This window comes from Serinus canaria, chromosome 24 (genome assembly GCF_022539315.1).
Source record: "Serinus canaria isolate serCan28SL12 chromosome 24, serCan2020, whole genome shotgun sequence".
NCBI lineage: Eukaryota > Metazoa > Chordata > Aves > Passeriformes > Fringillidae > Serinus > Serinus canaria.
The window spans coordinates 4842362-4858582 of NC_066337.1; the positions used below are offsets into that span (position 1 = coordinate 4842362).

The 16221-nt window shown below is 50.2% G+C and overlaps 1 protein-coding gene across 1 annotated transcript in view; it reads right to left on the reverse strand.

The window, feature by feature from the left end:
• Positions 1-11482: 11482 nt before the first annotated feature.
• The window catches only part of GRIK4 (glutamate ionotropic receptor kainate type subunit 4), a 69145-nt gene continuing 64406 nt past the window's right edge, over positions 11483-16221 (reverse strand). The window contains exons 17-18 of the mRNA XM_050983460.1: positions 13738-13856; positions 11483-13146 (exon numbers count right to left, since the gene is read on the reverse strand). Coding sequence (XP_050839417.1) covers positions 12781-13146; positions 13738-13856 — 485 coding nt within the window. The 3' untranslated portion in view covers positions 11483-12780. The remainder of the gene's footprint in view (positions 13147-13737; positions 13857-16221) is intronic.

Genomic DNA, 16221 nt, shown 5'->3' on the forward strand with positions numbered 1-16221 from the left:
GGGGCGCTCCCCCGTTGCCGTGGAGACGGCGACGCCGATGACGTCATCCTTGTCTCCAAGGAGGGTTTCCTTGGGATGCGACGGGAAGAGCGATGGCAGCGGGTCAAGGACGAGATCCTGACCCTCTGCTGGGCTCGGGAGGCGCCTCGGGAGGGCTGTGGCCACCTCTGGGCTCCGCAGCACAGCGGGGACAGCGACATCCCGGAGCGGGGCCAGGGAGGGTGACACAGATGAAGGGACAGGAGCATCTCCCTGACAGGGAATTGGGGCTGTTCAGGGGCTCAGAAGGGACCTCACCTCTGTCTGACAGTGCCCACAGGGAGAGCTCCGAGCAGGACCCAGACTCTGCTCTGGGGGCGCAGCAATGGCACAAGGGGAATGGACAGGGACTGAGCCCAGAAGGTTCCACCTGGACAGGAGGAAGAACTTTATGATTCAGGGACCAAGTCACCCCCACTGGAGAGATCCCAAACCAGCTGGACACAGCCCCGTGCCTTGGCATGACCCTGCTGGACCAGGAGGACCGGGTGACCCACTGAGGTCCTTGCCCAGGCCCAGTCTGATTCTGTGGTGCCACACAGAGCTGGTGCCAAGACCCTGCAGTGCCAGGCCCAGCTCTGGGCACAGGAGTTGCCTCAGGGTGGCACCCCCCCTGCTCCCAGGCTCCTGCTGGAGCCAGATACATTAAATTACCTAAAACCTGCCAAGCCACAACCACATAAAATCACCTAAAACCTGCCAAGCCACAACCACATAAAATCACCTAAAACCTGCCAAGCCACAACCATGTAAAATCACCTAAAACCTGCCAAGCCATACCCACTGCATGCCCAGGATGTAAAATCCAGCAGCACTGGCTGTGCTGGTCCTGCAGCAGAGTCACCCTTTGCTGGCAGTGCCCCCCTGCTCCTTACCAGGTCACCCCCTTCTCTCCTGTTCACTCAGAGCTGGCACGTCCATTCCTGCTCAAGGCCAGAATTAGAGAATCCCAGCTTGATTTGGGTTGGAAGGGACCTTAAAGCTCGTCCCATGGGCAGGGATGCCTTCCACTAGGCCAGGCTGCTCCAAGCCTGACCTGGATGACAAATCTTGCTGAGAACGAGGACAAATCCCCCCAGCCTGGTTCCCCACCTCCATCCTCGCATGGTGGGAAGCAGAAACTGCCTGAAACACGACCTGTCCTGCCTGGCAAGGGCAGGGGAGCTGGAGCAGAGCTGCACCAGGCACGGCTGAGTGGCTGCAGAGCATCTCCTGGGCTGTAACACCATGGGGACAGCTCTGTCCTGTCCCCACACCCCGGCTGGGCACACTCCAGGGCACAATGGCAGCATTGTGGGGACACAGAACAACAGGAGGGGCTCAGCCCCAGCCCAGGGGCTGCCTTAACCCCTGCTGTGCCAGGAATTCCCTGCCTCACTGGCACCCACCCAGCTCGTGCCAGGCGGAGGAGGCGATCCTGGGATGGCCAGAGCTAAACCTGAGGGTTCCTCAGCAGAAAATCTCCCTCCCAAGAAGCAAAGTGAGACCACTGCCAGCACAAAATGAGCCATCAGCACATCACATCTACCCCAGCTCCAAACTGAAAGGCTGTAATAGGCTTAGTCACAGAATCTAATGAGCTAATCAGAGGTGCCCAAACCTATTACCAGCAGTCAAACCCTCTGCACTCTCTGCCATGCCTGGCTCTCCTCCTTTTTAAACAAAGCACAGAGTGTTTTCTTCAGGAAAACCTTGCCTGCAGCCAGGACTATGCAGACTCCCATCCCTGCTGCACATCCTGTGGCAAATTCACCCCTGTGAGAGGCTCAGGGCTCCCCAGGGGTCCCAGCCCACATCAAACAGAGCATCTCCAGCATCTCCATCTCCCTGCAAATTCACCCCTGTGAGAGGCTCAGGGCTCCCCAGGGGTCCCAGCCCACACCACACAGAGCATCTCCAGCACCAGCTCTGCTGTGGCCGCCCTGCCAGCCCCACTCTCCTCCTCCTCTCCAGCCCCAAGCTGAAATCCATTTCCTGGGCCTGTTTGCCCTTTAACAGACAGAAAACCACTTGGGGGTTCTTCCTTTTTACCCTGTTGACACAACATTGGGTTTATTCTGCTCCTGGGCAGGCCAGCACAGCTGAACATTTCCTTGCTAGCACTCCCTAAAAAAAACAACCCCTTCTCTCCCCTGCTCTGAAGGGCTCATTTGGTCCTTTCAATACATTCCAGGGAGAGCTTTGTCTGCACTTGGTTTCCTTCCCCCTCTGCTCCTCGGATCTGTTTCAGGGAGATAAAGAATTCCATTGCATGCAGAGGCCACACTCTTTCCCTAACAATCCGGGTGGTTTCTTTTTGCACAGCTCACCTGGGCTATTCAGTTGCTAGAAGGCAGACAGAGCATACTTTAGCTGGTACCTGGCACCACAGTTTGATTGGAAACACATTTCAGGGGCTGCTTTCTATAATTACAGATGGGCTGGATAGAGCAGATGTCTGTGTTAACCTCCACTGGGTCAGAGCTGCAAGTGTGAGAAAGCTGTACCCCTGGCTGACTTCAGAGCCCATTTCCACGGAGCCTGGGCAGGTCAGGGAATTGTTAACACCATCTAATCTTCCCCCTCCAGGGAGCAGTTTGAATTCAGCCCAAGCTAACCCAGATCCTGAGTGCTTATCACGCTGGCTGTCTCATTGTTCGGGTTTGATGGGTCCCCATCTCCTCCTCCCTGGCACACAGGTATCCTCTTGCCCAAGCTTTCACCAGGGCTGGCCCCTCCCTGGCAGGCTGCCCTCTTTCCCACAGCTGCTTCCCCAGGGTTAAACAGGCCATGGGAACTGGGAGGACTGGGATCAGCTCATCCTTCCTCCTGCCTGCCTGGGCAGGGGATACCAGGGGTGATGCCTCACAGCCACACTCACCCCACTGATGTGTGTGAGGTGACAGAGCCACCAAATCCCAGTCATTTTCATATTTTTAGGGCTGGACCTGATTAACTCAGCAAGCAAAACATCCTCAATATCTGGAAATAATCCCATCCCAAGCCATCCCTCTAATGCACCACAAATTAATGTCACCACAAGTGTCACCGGGGGCACTTACCAGGGTCTGAGCTGCACAAACAGAGGCCAGGAGGGAATCACATCCAGCATAAAAGGCAAAAACTCCCCTAATTTCACTGCCATTTGGTCTGAAAGGCAAAAAAACCCTCCTGTGTATTCCTGAAAAATTACCTGAGATGGAGCATCAAACCCAGCCTGTGAAAAATCAAAGAGTTAATTACTCACTGTGCTAATGAAAAAAAAAAAAAAAAAGAAAAAAAGCAGCAGGCTCTTTTTCTAGTTAGAGAGAGGCATCTAAACCCAATTAATTGCCAGCTCACACTAATAATGTTCTAAAGGTCTCACTGCACACAGAGCAGGAGTGTCACTGTCACACTCAGGGACACTGGGGTCACAGAACTGCCCTGGGTCACACACAGAGATAATGGCAGCAGCAGAGGAAGGAGCATCTCTCAGACTGTGCTGCTTATCAGAACACTTCTGCTGTGTTAAAAACAGCAGAGGTTTTAGGGGAGGGCGGGGTAGAGGATTTAAACCATGCAATTCTCTATTGCTGTTCTGTAGCTTTTTGATCCTTTCACTTTTGGGTCTAGCAAATGCAACTTTCTTCATCCTTGGAGATTATTCTTCAATTCCTCAAAGAGGCTTCAATTTTCTCACAAATCTCTCTTCCTTTCACTTAATTTAAACATTTATGGCCAATTTCATGATTTAATAATGAGAAATAAAATTGGAGATTTACTAAGTGTGGAGAGAAGACCTTTCATTCCATCTGGGGATTAAGGAGGGAGTTCAAGGTGTGAGCCCTGCTAGCCTGGCCTGAGCTCCAGGAGAGCCCAGTCCTGAGGGATGCTGAGCATTCCCTGCTCCCACCCAACCCAGGGAATGTGGGAATGTTCCTCACTGTGGTGCTCACAGAGGTCCCAGGACAAGGGAAGTGATGAGAATCTTGACTCCATCTTTCAGAAGGCTGATATATTATATTATATTATATTATATTATATTATATTATATTATATTATATTATATTGATATTATATTATATTATATTATATTATATTATATTATATTATATTATATTATATTATATTATATTATATTTATATTATATTATATTATATTATATTATATTATATTATAATGATGTCTTAGAATTATACTAAAAGAAAAGAAGAAAGGATTTCATCAAAAAGCAAACAAGGAAAAGAAAGGAATGATAATAAAATCTTGTGACTGACCACAGTCTCAACACGGCTGGACTTGTGATTGGTCATCAAGTAGAAACAACTCACATGGATCAATCAAAGATGCACCTGTTGCATTCCACAGCAGCAGGTAATTATTGCTTTTCTTTTCCTCTGAGGCTTCTCAGCTTCTCAAGAGAAAAAATCCTGGCAGAAGATTTTTCAGAAAATACCTCTGTGACAAGGGAATGCTGAGCACACTGCAGATTTGGCCCCTAAAGACTGAAGCAAGCCCATAAATCCACTGCAGAGCTGTTCCAGAGATATTTTGCTAATAACTTTAGAGCCTGGCTTCATTTAGCACCAGTGGCAGCTGATCAGGTCCAAGCTGCTCCTGGCCCCAGCATTAATTTTAGGGAACTGTTCACTGGGATCTTTGGTTCCGCACAGACGCTCCCCAAATCACTGCTTCAGTCTCTGTCAATTATCCCTGACTAATGCACCTTGAAGTTTCCTTTTAGAGCAAACATTTCTCCGTGGCCATAACTCTCAAACATTATCAGTGGCCCAAAGATGGGGACAATGCAGCTTTCAGTTTCAGAAATTGAGGCTGTGTGTTCAGACGGAGAAATCAGAAATAAATCAGAACTTAAATCAGCGCCGGCCGAGCCCCAAGATCTATTGCATTTTCATAATCTGGCAATTGCTAGGCATGCTCAGAGCACCAAATGGACCTTGAGCTTTTTATGCAGTTGATTTCATTTTCTGGATGGCTACAATTAGATAAAGGCAGCTTTCTCAGGTACTGCTGCAAATGAAGTCTGGCAAATCAGATCTCCCCCCCTCGAGGCCACGCTGGCTCAGCTGGCTGCTGTCACCCTCTGTAGCACTGTGGGGACCCTTCTGGGGGCTCAGTGCAGGATGCAGCTGCCCTGCTGTGCTTGGGAGACCCCCAAACTCAGGTGTGACCCGCTCTGCCAGCTCTGTGATCCCTCAGAGTGGCATCCACACATTTGGAGGTGCCAGGGCACAGCTGGGCACTCACTGACCCAGCCTGGGCATGGATCATGCTCAGAGCCCTTCTCCAGCCAGCTCTGGATCTGTCCCTGCCGTGGCACCCCCCTGTTCCAGACACAGCTCATCTCAGGCCACCATTTCCATCCTGTTCACTCAGATAAAAAGGGCTCCAGCAGACACAAATGAGCCCAGACATGGAAAAGGCTGAGCCTCCCTCTGCCAAATGTCCTGGATTTGAAGCTCTGATGAGACAGAGAGGTGCCACTGCTGATTGTGATTTTGGAATGGGGCTTTGGCTGGGAGAGCAGGACAGAACAGAGCTAGAAGCTGTATTTTCCCATTTTTAGTGTGCAACAACTCCATTGCAGGTCTGGATCCCACTTGGAGAATGATGCTGGCTGCGTCTGTGGGCTGCCAGAATTCATAATAATTAACCATTAATGTTGGCAAACACTTGGCAAATCTCCACCCGCTCTTAGAGCCCTCTGCAAACAAGAACAGATTAAACCTTGCCAGTCCTACACATTAATCCAAAGATTTCCCTCCACTTCTATTTTCTGACGGAGTACTTAGCAAACAGGGTGAGACTGGGAAATACTCAGGTCACCCCCATTTTACAGAGTGACATTTCCAAAGCCCTGTCGCTCTGATTTTGTAAAACTTTGTTACGTTTTCTGATGTTTACATTCTTTCAACAAACTTTCTCACACACAATTTTGTAAATAACTTATGTTTTGCATTCTTTCATGGAGGTGGAGAGAACTGATGGACCCTTGGTCTGTCCAGTGGCATTGGAGAGGTGGCACTGTCACCCTCCAATCCACTGTCACCTTTAGAAAACTATAAATTTTGGAGTCAGAAAATAAAGGTCCTCTTTTTTTTGTTCCCCTCGAGAGCAACAGTGTCTGTGTCATCATTTCGTGCCTTATCTCAACAAAGCCCCAACAAGCACTGCTGGTGCATCAAGAGTGAAAATTTGTGGCCTCCAGCCCTGCCCCATCCTTCCTCTGCCTGCCAAGGCTTCATCCTTATCTCACTGGCAAGAAAGTCCAAGCAGGAAAGGGATGCAGACTCAGCCCAGTCTGTCATGGATCAGCAAACTGGTGGAGAGATGGTTCTGCTTCTGTCCTCGCTGCTGGGACACAGCAGGAAATTACCCAGGAATAGCCCTGAGCAAAGCACAGAGCACAGCAGCTTCTCTTGGCCCTGCCATGGCTCGGGGGCGTTTTTGCCACCCAGCTTTGCCACCCTTGCTGCTGTTTGCTGACAGCTCCTTGTGGATGTGATCTTGCCCAAAACAAACCTAAAAGCAGCGGGTTTCACACCAAAATAGTGATGTCCCCTTCAAATGCAGTGCTTAATGGAGGAATTAGAATGAAATAGATTGGTCAGGGTAAAAAATTACGTTTTCTAACACAGCAGACTTCCCCCTCAAAGCCATTCCCTGACAAAACTCCAGTTTTTCATTCAAGCCCCAGCTCCAAACAGGAACATCATCCATTTGACCCAGTCACATTGTGCCAGGGCCATTGGAAATGGCCAGCAGACAAACTTTCCTGAGAGAGGAAAGTTTCCAGACAGTCTGGCTCCCAGGACCCCAGAGCAAAGACATTTGGTGGCTCCCTCCCATGCCATGACCTCCATTCCAGCTGAGGGCTCAGGATGCAGAGGCTGAGCAGTTGTTCAATAAAACCAAGGGCTGTGTGCTCACCTCCTTGCTCCAGTTCAGCTCAGCCAGCAGCAATCAGAGCATCCTCCCTGGCTGGGCTCAGGAACACTCAGGAGCATTTGCTGTAGACTCTGGAAGAACAATCAGTTTGAGGCTTGCAGCTCAGACATCTCTGGGAATAAAAAGGTCTTTCTTCTTTTCCTCCCCTGGTTCTTTCCCCTCATTTGTGTTCATTTCTGGCTTTGAAAGGAAATTGCTTTAAATCTCAGCTCAGCAAGAGCTGCAAAGCCAGAGGAACATTCCCTGGCAGTTCAGGCAAAAGCCAGGCTGAAAGGTTTTATTCTGAGGCTGAGCAACATGAGGAGAAGTGTTTGGGGATGAAGAGCAAAGGGACAGGAGCTTGGAAGGCAGAGTGTGCCTGCCCATGGAAAGGGGATGGAATAAGGTCCTTTAAGGACTCTCCCAACCAAAACCAGCTGGGATTCAGTGATACAGAGAAAGGTGGAAGAGATTTGAAAAAAAAAAAAAAAAACCATTTATCTAAACTGCCTTTTCCTCACCAATATCAGTGAATATCCCACTCACCCCACAAAGAACCCACCAGGAATGTCCCCTCTCCCTGCCTTGACACCCCAACAGACGTTTTCTGTCCCTTGCACCCTAAACTCAATACATCAAACACTGAAAACAACAGCCAGGGCTCGTCTCCACACATTGATCAAAGCCCAAAAAACGCTGCTCCAAACCTGAGTCAAGGCACAAGAAATGTTAGGCCTTTCCCCTGTAACAGAGCCTTATTTATCACCCTGGAAAGGGTACTTGGGAGAGGCAAATGGCCAACCAGTCCCTTTGATACATGGAGATGCTTCAAGATAGGTATGATATAGAAAACCTCAGCAGAGATATGTCCCAGCTAATCTGACAGTTATCTCTTTTACAGCCAACTACTGTCATTTCAGTCTTTGAGAACTGCCAGCTATGCTGATAACTGCAGGCCTCAACACAGCAGAGGAGAAAGCTTTTGTTAATTAAGCTCTCTTTATTTTCATGCTGCTCTAGCCCTGGCAGGGCTCTCAGGGAGCTGCTGCTCTGTGACCCTTTGTGCTGGTGAGGCAGTGCCACATGTCCCCCACCCCAGCCAGGGCAGCTGCAGATCCTCACCCTGCAGCTGGAATCATCCCTGGGATGAAATGCTGCAGCCCTGCCACCACCAGACTCCTAAATCACCTGGAACAGAGCAGATTCCCCCCTTGGAAGGGAAAAAAACCCGTCCTGAAGGATGCATAAACCTGCCCATTGTCCTGATTTTCCCAGCGTGGTGTCGGGTTCCAGGGGAGCCTATTTCTGCTGAATTCATGAGAGCCACTTTGTGCCCAGAAGAGTTCAGCTCTGTCTTTTCAATCAGTTAGTGGCCATCAGACACTAATGGGGTTTCTGGAACTGTGGGTGCTTTATGCTCTGCTCTGCAGGAGTTTGGGCTCGCTGAGCTGTGCTCAGCCCCTCACTCCAGGCAAATGTGAAGTTCCCTCACTCTCAGATCCTCAGCAGACTTGCAGATGCCACATGTGAGCCCAGAGTTACTTTTTACCATTTCTGGGGGCAGTTTGGAGTTCTTTCTGCCTGGTTCTGCCCTCATTGCCCTGGAGTGGTGCCTCACTCTCTTCCTGGATGGCCACTGCTGCTTTTCCCCTCTAAAAGCCACTGCAAGAAATTCCATCACCTTCCCAGGATGTGAAGCAGAAGAGAGAAACACCCATCCTGCAGGTAATTAACTGCAGAGCTAAATGAAACTGAAGGGTTGGAGGGGCTTTGATCACTCATGCTGGGCTTTTCACAGCCCAGTTGTGACAGCTTCACCCCAAACCAATCCATCTTTGCTTATTTGCTCTTACAGAAACTTAGAAACCAGCTCAGAAACCTCCTTAGGAACCAGCCAGCCTCCACTGAACAGTTCTCACCCACAGGTCTGTTCTTTTTTGCCACCAGAGCCATCCAAACCCACATTGCTGTGTCCATCCCAGCTTCCCAGTGCCCACAGCTGCAGTTCCCGGTTCCCTGCCAGCTCACAGGGATTCACAGCCCTTCTAGAACACCAGATCTCTGCAAAAAAAAAGCTGCTCCCTGTGGATCTTCCTCCACCTTTTGTGTCACTTACCTGGTGAGGCACTTGGAGAAGGACAGAAGCAGGGAAGATTTCTGCAGCTGTGGAATGGTTAAAAAGATTCCTGCCTCAGGACCACTGAGGGCTTAGTATCTGCTCTATAATTTATAGCTCAGCATCTCTCTTCCCAAGGTTTTGTGCTCACAGAACAACTCTTTTCTATTTCATGTACACAGCTCAGCTCAGGAAATGCCCCCAGGTTAGTCCAGGCCTTGTTAACACCTTCACCCATGCAACCCCTGGGGAGAAAACAGCTTTTTATCATTAGGTGAAAATGGAACTGCCTGGAAAAAACAACACAAACACGGGGTTTGGCCCACGAGGAGAGATCCCAGGCCTTTCAGTTAGGATGCTGCCAGGCTGCTGTGGAGTGAGCCAGGGCTGGGGAATTGGCTGTCAGGGCAGGGAGAGACAAGAGCCCAAACCAGAGGGCAGCAGGAGGCTCAAACACACTGGTTTGAGGGGACAGAGCAAAGTATTCCATTTTAATTGATCTAATCTTTGGCTCCCGGTGGAATTTGCAGAGATATCTTACTAGAATTACCCGGGGTTTATCAGGAGACAGCAATACTGGGAAAGTGCCTTTTGCAAGGCAAACTACTCCAGATCTTGAACTGCATTAGCATTGGGGCTGGCTGAGCAAAAGAGTCCCACAATGGCTTCAAAGATGAGAGGGAAGGAAAAAAAAACCAACCTGGGGAGAGAGGGAATATGTGAGATGTAAACCCATCTGGGCACAGAAATGTGTGTGAGCACAAACCCAGCACATGCATAATGCTCCCTGCTCCCTCCTGGGTGGGACTGGAAGGATTTGGCAGGGAGCAGAAAATACAGGACAGAGGCACATTAGAAAAGGCATCTCAATGACAGCAGCTTTTATCCTCCTTGTCTGAGGTCCGTCCCTGCTCTGAGTGCAGAACCTCTGAATATTAAAAAAAGAAAAAAAACCCAACATTAAAAAGAGAGGAGGGTAAGAGGGACATGAAACAAATCTCCTTAAAATACAGACCCAGATATAAAATACCATGTGGGTGGAGCAAGCTAACAGGAGAGAGAAAAACCAGGTTGTTTCTCATTTTTTTATTTCCTTGACATCCTCTGTCTGAGCAGATGACTGCAAGATCTTTGGAGATGCAGAATAATGTCTAGCTCTGTCAAGATTCCTCTTTATTCAATGCGGGGAAGCAGTGAAAAAAACATCAGGTCTGATAAATGATTCATGGAGCCTTTTCTTCTGCTAATCTGTAAATAAATTTTAAAAAGCAGCTTCCTTTTGATGAATATATTCTGCAGCTCGTAGAAGCATGTTGGCCTTTAAGCACAACACAGGCGCTCTCAGATGTCTCTAGTGCTGCTGTCAGGACTCTGAAAGCCCAGCCTGGCTCCTTGCAGGGCTGGATGGAGTTTTACTGACTTACCTCAGCTCAGGATCTGCCTCTCCATGGCCTTGCCTTATCTCATGCTCAGTTAATGTCAGGGAGAGGGGACAGCCTGTGGATTTACAGATGTGAAAGCCAGGAAGGACCTCTGTGAGCATCTCATATGACACCCTAAAAAACAAGCTCTAAATTCTCTTCTTGCTGCCTGTTTTACAGGCACTGGGAGCAGAGCTTCCCTTCACACCCTGCTGGGAACAAGAGAACGGCCCTGCTGTGCCCATCACCATGGTCCACATCCCATTCCAGAAACATCTGGAATCATGAGAACAACCCTGCTGTGCCCATCACCACAGTCCACACCCCATTCCTTGTGCATTCTCCTCAGAAACATCTGGAATCATGAGAACAACCCTGCTGTGCCCATCACCATGGTCCACACCCCATTCCAGAAACATCTGGAATCATCAGAACAACCCTGCTGTGCCCATCACCATGGTCCACACCCCATTCCCTGCTCATCCTCCTTGGAAACATCTGGAATCACGAGAACAACCCTGCTGTGCCCATCACCACAGTCCACACCCCATTCCCTGCTCATCCTCCTTGGAAACATCTGGAATCATGAGAACAACCCTGCTGTGCTCATTACCACAGTCCACACCCCATTCCCTGCCCATCCTCCTCAGAAATATCTGCTGGCATCACCCTGGATTCACCCTTGGGCAGCTCCAACCCCCAGCTGTGGGAAAGATGGAGCTGCATCCCTGCTCACCCTCCTGTCAGCTCTGAGTTCTCACCTCCTTCATCACCAGACATTTGGGCTTTTTTTTTTAATTGACCTTTAATTCTAACTCCTGTTTTCCATTCAGCTACAGCAACACCAGGGGTGTGGACACTCTCAGGGAGCAGAGACCTTCCACAGCCAAAGCACCTCTTGCCTGTCAAGTTGCTGGGTTTCTCCCTGAGCAGCCAGGCCTCAAACTGTCTCACATCTTTCCTGACTCTAAACAGGGAAGGAAAGAGGAAAAAAAAAATTAAAAAAGCATGATTATACAAGGACATCTTTTATTTAAGTACATTCAAGACAAAAAGAAAAGAAAACAATTCAAGAACAGGATGTACCTTCACTCAAGGCTTTATCTCCCCTGCCCCTCTCCATTGTCATCTCTTTCCTTTTACGACCAGAAATTGCATAGAATTTGTTTTTTCAATCAGAAAATTAAATTTGCCAGTGTAAACCCCACATCTGTACCAAGCAGAGGGTGAGCTGCTGCTGTTTCCAGGGAAGTCACTATTTTCCTTACACCAGATCCCGGGCTAATGATTTTCTCAAACGCTGTGTGGCTGGAATTCACCCTGGAAGCTGAGGGTGCTCCGTGGGGTCACAGATTTGGGGAGCTCCTGAGCCTGGGTCAGAGCTCAGAGTCACTTCAGAGCACAGCCAGGGACACTTTGGGGGTCCCAACACCTCCTCCCTCGGCCGGTGGGGATGGGCAGCCTCCCCCAGTGTTCCCCCCGACCCCATCCCAAGAACAGAAAGGAAAAAAAAAGCAAAAGGTAACCCCAGAATGAAACAAAAGACACAGAACCCCTGAAATTCCAGGCGTTTCAAGGCCTCTTTGAGTTCATTGTGTTCGTTGGCTGTTTTTTGGCATTTTAATATTTATATTTATATATATCTGTGGATAGATATATTTCTCTATATATGTAATTTCAACAAACTCCTCAGATGGACTTCCAGCAAATGCTGCTTCTCACAGGGAGCGTGTCCCATCCCATCCTCCCCTTCTGCCCTTCAACCCACCTGCAACCCTCAGAAAAGGAAGAAGAATTCAGCACCTGGTGCCTTGGAGACTGGGTCCTGACATACCCAAATTAAACAAAAAAACCCCAAAATAATGACTCCTCCCTTCCAACAGCCACAGCAAATAAAAAGTCCCCCCCTGCCCTTGGAGAACATCCCCCAGTAAGTGATGGAGAGGCAGCGCCGCCGTCCTTTCTCCTGACCTTGGAGGGGCGAGAAGTTCCAGGAACCCCTCCTTGACCCTGGGTGGGCAATCCCTGCTACACCAGCCACCCACCACGTCCCTCCATCCCAGAGACAACCTCTGGACACCCACCAGCCTGAGGACCTCCCTCCTGCCCCGCCAGGCCGTGGCGGACACCAAAACCGCAGCCAGGCCTCAGTGTCCACGCCAAGGTCCACCTTGCTCTGGAGAAGCCGGGTAACTGCTATTGATTTAAAAACGAGTTGACATTGTACAAGTCCGTGTTCTGTAAAATGGAACAGGACCCTCTCGTCCCCACCCCGACGCCCCCCGAGCCCGGCGCTACTCGGGCCCGCTGCTGTTGGTGGCCTTGTCCCACTCCAGGCTCTCCTCGCTGCGCGCCGGTGACCCCGCGGCCGGCCGCGCCCGCAGCCCCTGGAAGCGGCGGCACTCGGGGCACACGCGGATGTGGGTGCAGCCCCGGGCGACCAGGGCGGCCTCTTGTGCCAGTCTTTGTGCCAGGGGGTCTGGCTCGCCCCCGCTGCACAGCTTGCCGTTGCTGAGCGTGGTTGTGCTGCGGGCTCGGCGCTCCTCGGGCGCAGCGGGGCGAGTCCGTACCACCGCCCCTCGCCTCCGACGGGGGTGGAAACTGTCCTTGCACAGGATGATGTTGCGCAGCTCCGTCACCATCTCTTGGCACACCGACACCTGCGGGGGACAAGGGACAACGGAGCTGTGCTGCTCACCTGAGCGAGCTCTGAGTCCCTCGGGGGCGCTGGGTCCTGCAGTGATGATGGCTTGGAATGACCTGGGATGGTGGGAGGTGTCCCTGACCGTGGCAGGGGGTGGAACTGGATGAGCTTTAAGGTCCCTTCCAACCCATGATGTGATACTGACCCCAGATTTTTATGGACTTGGTGCTGCTGGTTTTCAACACCAATGCTCAGAATCTACAGAATTTAACCCAACTCCACCTCTCATCAGAGACCCCTCTGTGCTCTTCATCCCCAGATCAGCACAGGATCCAAACCTGCTGCAGGCAGAAATCCCGTCCCCAGGAAAGGTACCTGGATGTTATACACATCTCTGACCCCTCTGAAAGCCCTTGGAGCATCTCTACAGTCTCGCTCTGAGTAGGAATGCACGAGAAGCTCATGGATTTTAGACCCTGCCCAAAAGACCAAGCCTGCTCCTGGCTTTGAGCTGTCCTGGCTGGGACTGCTCCTCAGCCTGGGTGCATGACACCCCACAGACAGCAAGAAACACACCCTGTCCCCTCGGGACACTCCCAGGTCCTACCTCTGACTGTTCAGAGTGTCGAAGGCTCCACAAAAATTCCAGCATTGCCATAAAAATTGCTACGATTAAGCCACAGATGAGCACCACGAAGATTCCACCAATGTTCTCCATCCCCAGGCCTACAATAAAGCAGGAGAGACACTCTGGAGGGGCAGGCACTCCATAAATCTCAAGTATCACTGCACAGAGCCCCCAGGCTTGGCTGTTTTGTTGGCATTGTAGATGCCCAGCCAGGGACCAAAGCACGGAGCCAGCAGTGTCCTATTAATAGCTCCCTGCATGACTCAGATGGCCCAAGTGAGTGACTTGCAATAACTGCAGGATCGAAGATGCCTGCTCAGAAATGATGATTTTGCAGATAAACAGCCAGAACGTTGGAGGGGAAGCACAAAGCAATTTGTGGACAAACTGAAAATGGGAGGGGGAAAAATACAGGATCAAAGGGGCACATTAAGCCCTGCAAATTATTCACCTAGCTCCAGTGGCTTTGAACTTGAAAAGGAAGAGAAGTAAGGCTGTTAAAGGAGCAGAGATAAAGGAGACAGGGAAGGGCTTTAGAGGAAGCTGGCAGCAGGAAAATCTCCTTTGATTGCATCACAAAGTGCTGCAGGGAAATGATTCCGTCTGCTCGGACTGCAGTGGGAGAGGAGAGGCTCCAAACAAGAGCAGGATGCTGTGTCACTACAGGGTGACAAAATGGGGTCCCTGCCACCCTGGGGAACCTGGCTGTGGGTTGGGTGTCTCTGCCCAGCCCCCTGGCCCATGAGGAGGGAACAGCTCCTTCCATGGATAGCTCGTCCCACCTCCCCTGCACGACTCACTTCCTATGGGATGACCACCATGCCTACCCAGCCTGCATTCCAGAAAGTTCCACCAGCTGAGGGAAAATCCATCCCTTAAAAACCTGAGCTTTCCAAGTGCTGAGGCCATCACTTCACTTGCATTTTCTGTCCTGGGATATGGTTCCTGTCTCCTGTGTTTGGTTTGGGTCCCTGATTGAATTGATTACTAAAAACCATGTGCTCTGCCCTGGCTTGGCTGTGTGAGGCCATTACTCAACAAGAACATCTATAAAAATCTTCCTCTCCCTCCTGTAGCATTAAATCAAAGTGTAAGAATAGATGATTTATTGACTTGATCTCGGCGTGGCTTTTGGACATAAAACCTCACCAAAATCCTTGTAAATCGCTGACCTGTTTTGTTCTAAAACTTAGCAGATCACATTTCTGCCTCCTCCTCCGTCATTCTTTTGGCACCACCCCCAGAGCAATGCAGGCAGTCTGTAAATCAGAGACTTTTGCAGAGGTGCTTCCACAGCAATGGAAAGGCAGATAAAACAGCCCAGAATCACAATTCAGACCCAAAAGTAAAGGCTATCCACTCCTCCCCACAGCTCACAAGAGTGAATTTAGGGTTTGTACCTCTCTCTCCATCCTCCTATCATTCTGTCTGGGTGCCACCTCAGACACCCAAGCTCACTGAGGTTATTTCCTTTCTCCATACAGCTACAGCCTTCCTCACCTCCCAAAGTGAGCAAGTGAGCCATGGCATAGGGAACAAACCAACAGAAAAACTTGCCCAGGGTCACAGATAGTTCAGGGTAGTGCCAGACACAGCCCAGCTTCCCCCTTCCAAAGCCATCTCAAAACAGCCCCCAGCCCACATTCCACCTTGGAGCTGCCTTTGGCACAGTCCAGGGAGAAAGTGAACCCTTCCACCTTCAAAAGCAACTCATTTAATAGCAATAGCCTGATGTCTTACACCTTCAGCCTGGAGATAAATAACTGGGGTTCTCTGTAGGGCAGCACTGCCCAAAAGTGAGCGTCACCTCCCAGCCCCGTGGGGTGCCAGCCAAACTGCACAGGAACACACACCTACACCTACTGCAAGGTCAAAACCCCCAAAAGAGCTTCCCCAGCCCTGGCTTGGCTCTTTTCTCTGCTCCCACAAAGGTCACAAGGCTGTGCTTTTAACTGGGGGGCCTGCTGGCCACGCAGAAAACACTTGCTGAGGAAAGGGCCGCTGCCAAAACTAAAAAATGCAGCAACTGTGTTAAGCTGGCAACTGCTCTCACGCTGGGACATCAGCCTAATGTGGTGGCTTTTATGGCAATTTGCATAGTATTACCCAAAAGAATTTGCTCCTCAGTTTACAAATGTACTAATAAAGTCCTTGTGTCCCTTCCCCTGGCTGTTTAAAAGACGCTTTCACATGAAGCCATTAACCAGTGGGCCTGTGGTGGAGATCCATCTCCCTTCAAGGAACGCAGGATTTTGGTCTGATCCCTTCAGCCATCCATTTTCCCAGACATTCATTAGAAGCTAATTTACCCTCCATATGCCTCCAATATTTGTCATTTGGTTGTTCCCGCCATCTCTGCCCCAGGCAAAAACACACAGCGTGAGGCACGGCGGAGCTGTTTGGCTTTCTCCTTGAGTTGTGAAGGAAGGAATCTCAGGTCAGGAGAAGGGGAAAAAGTGATTC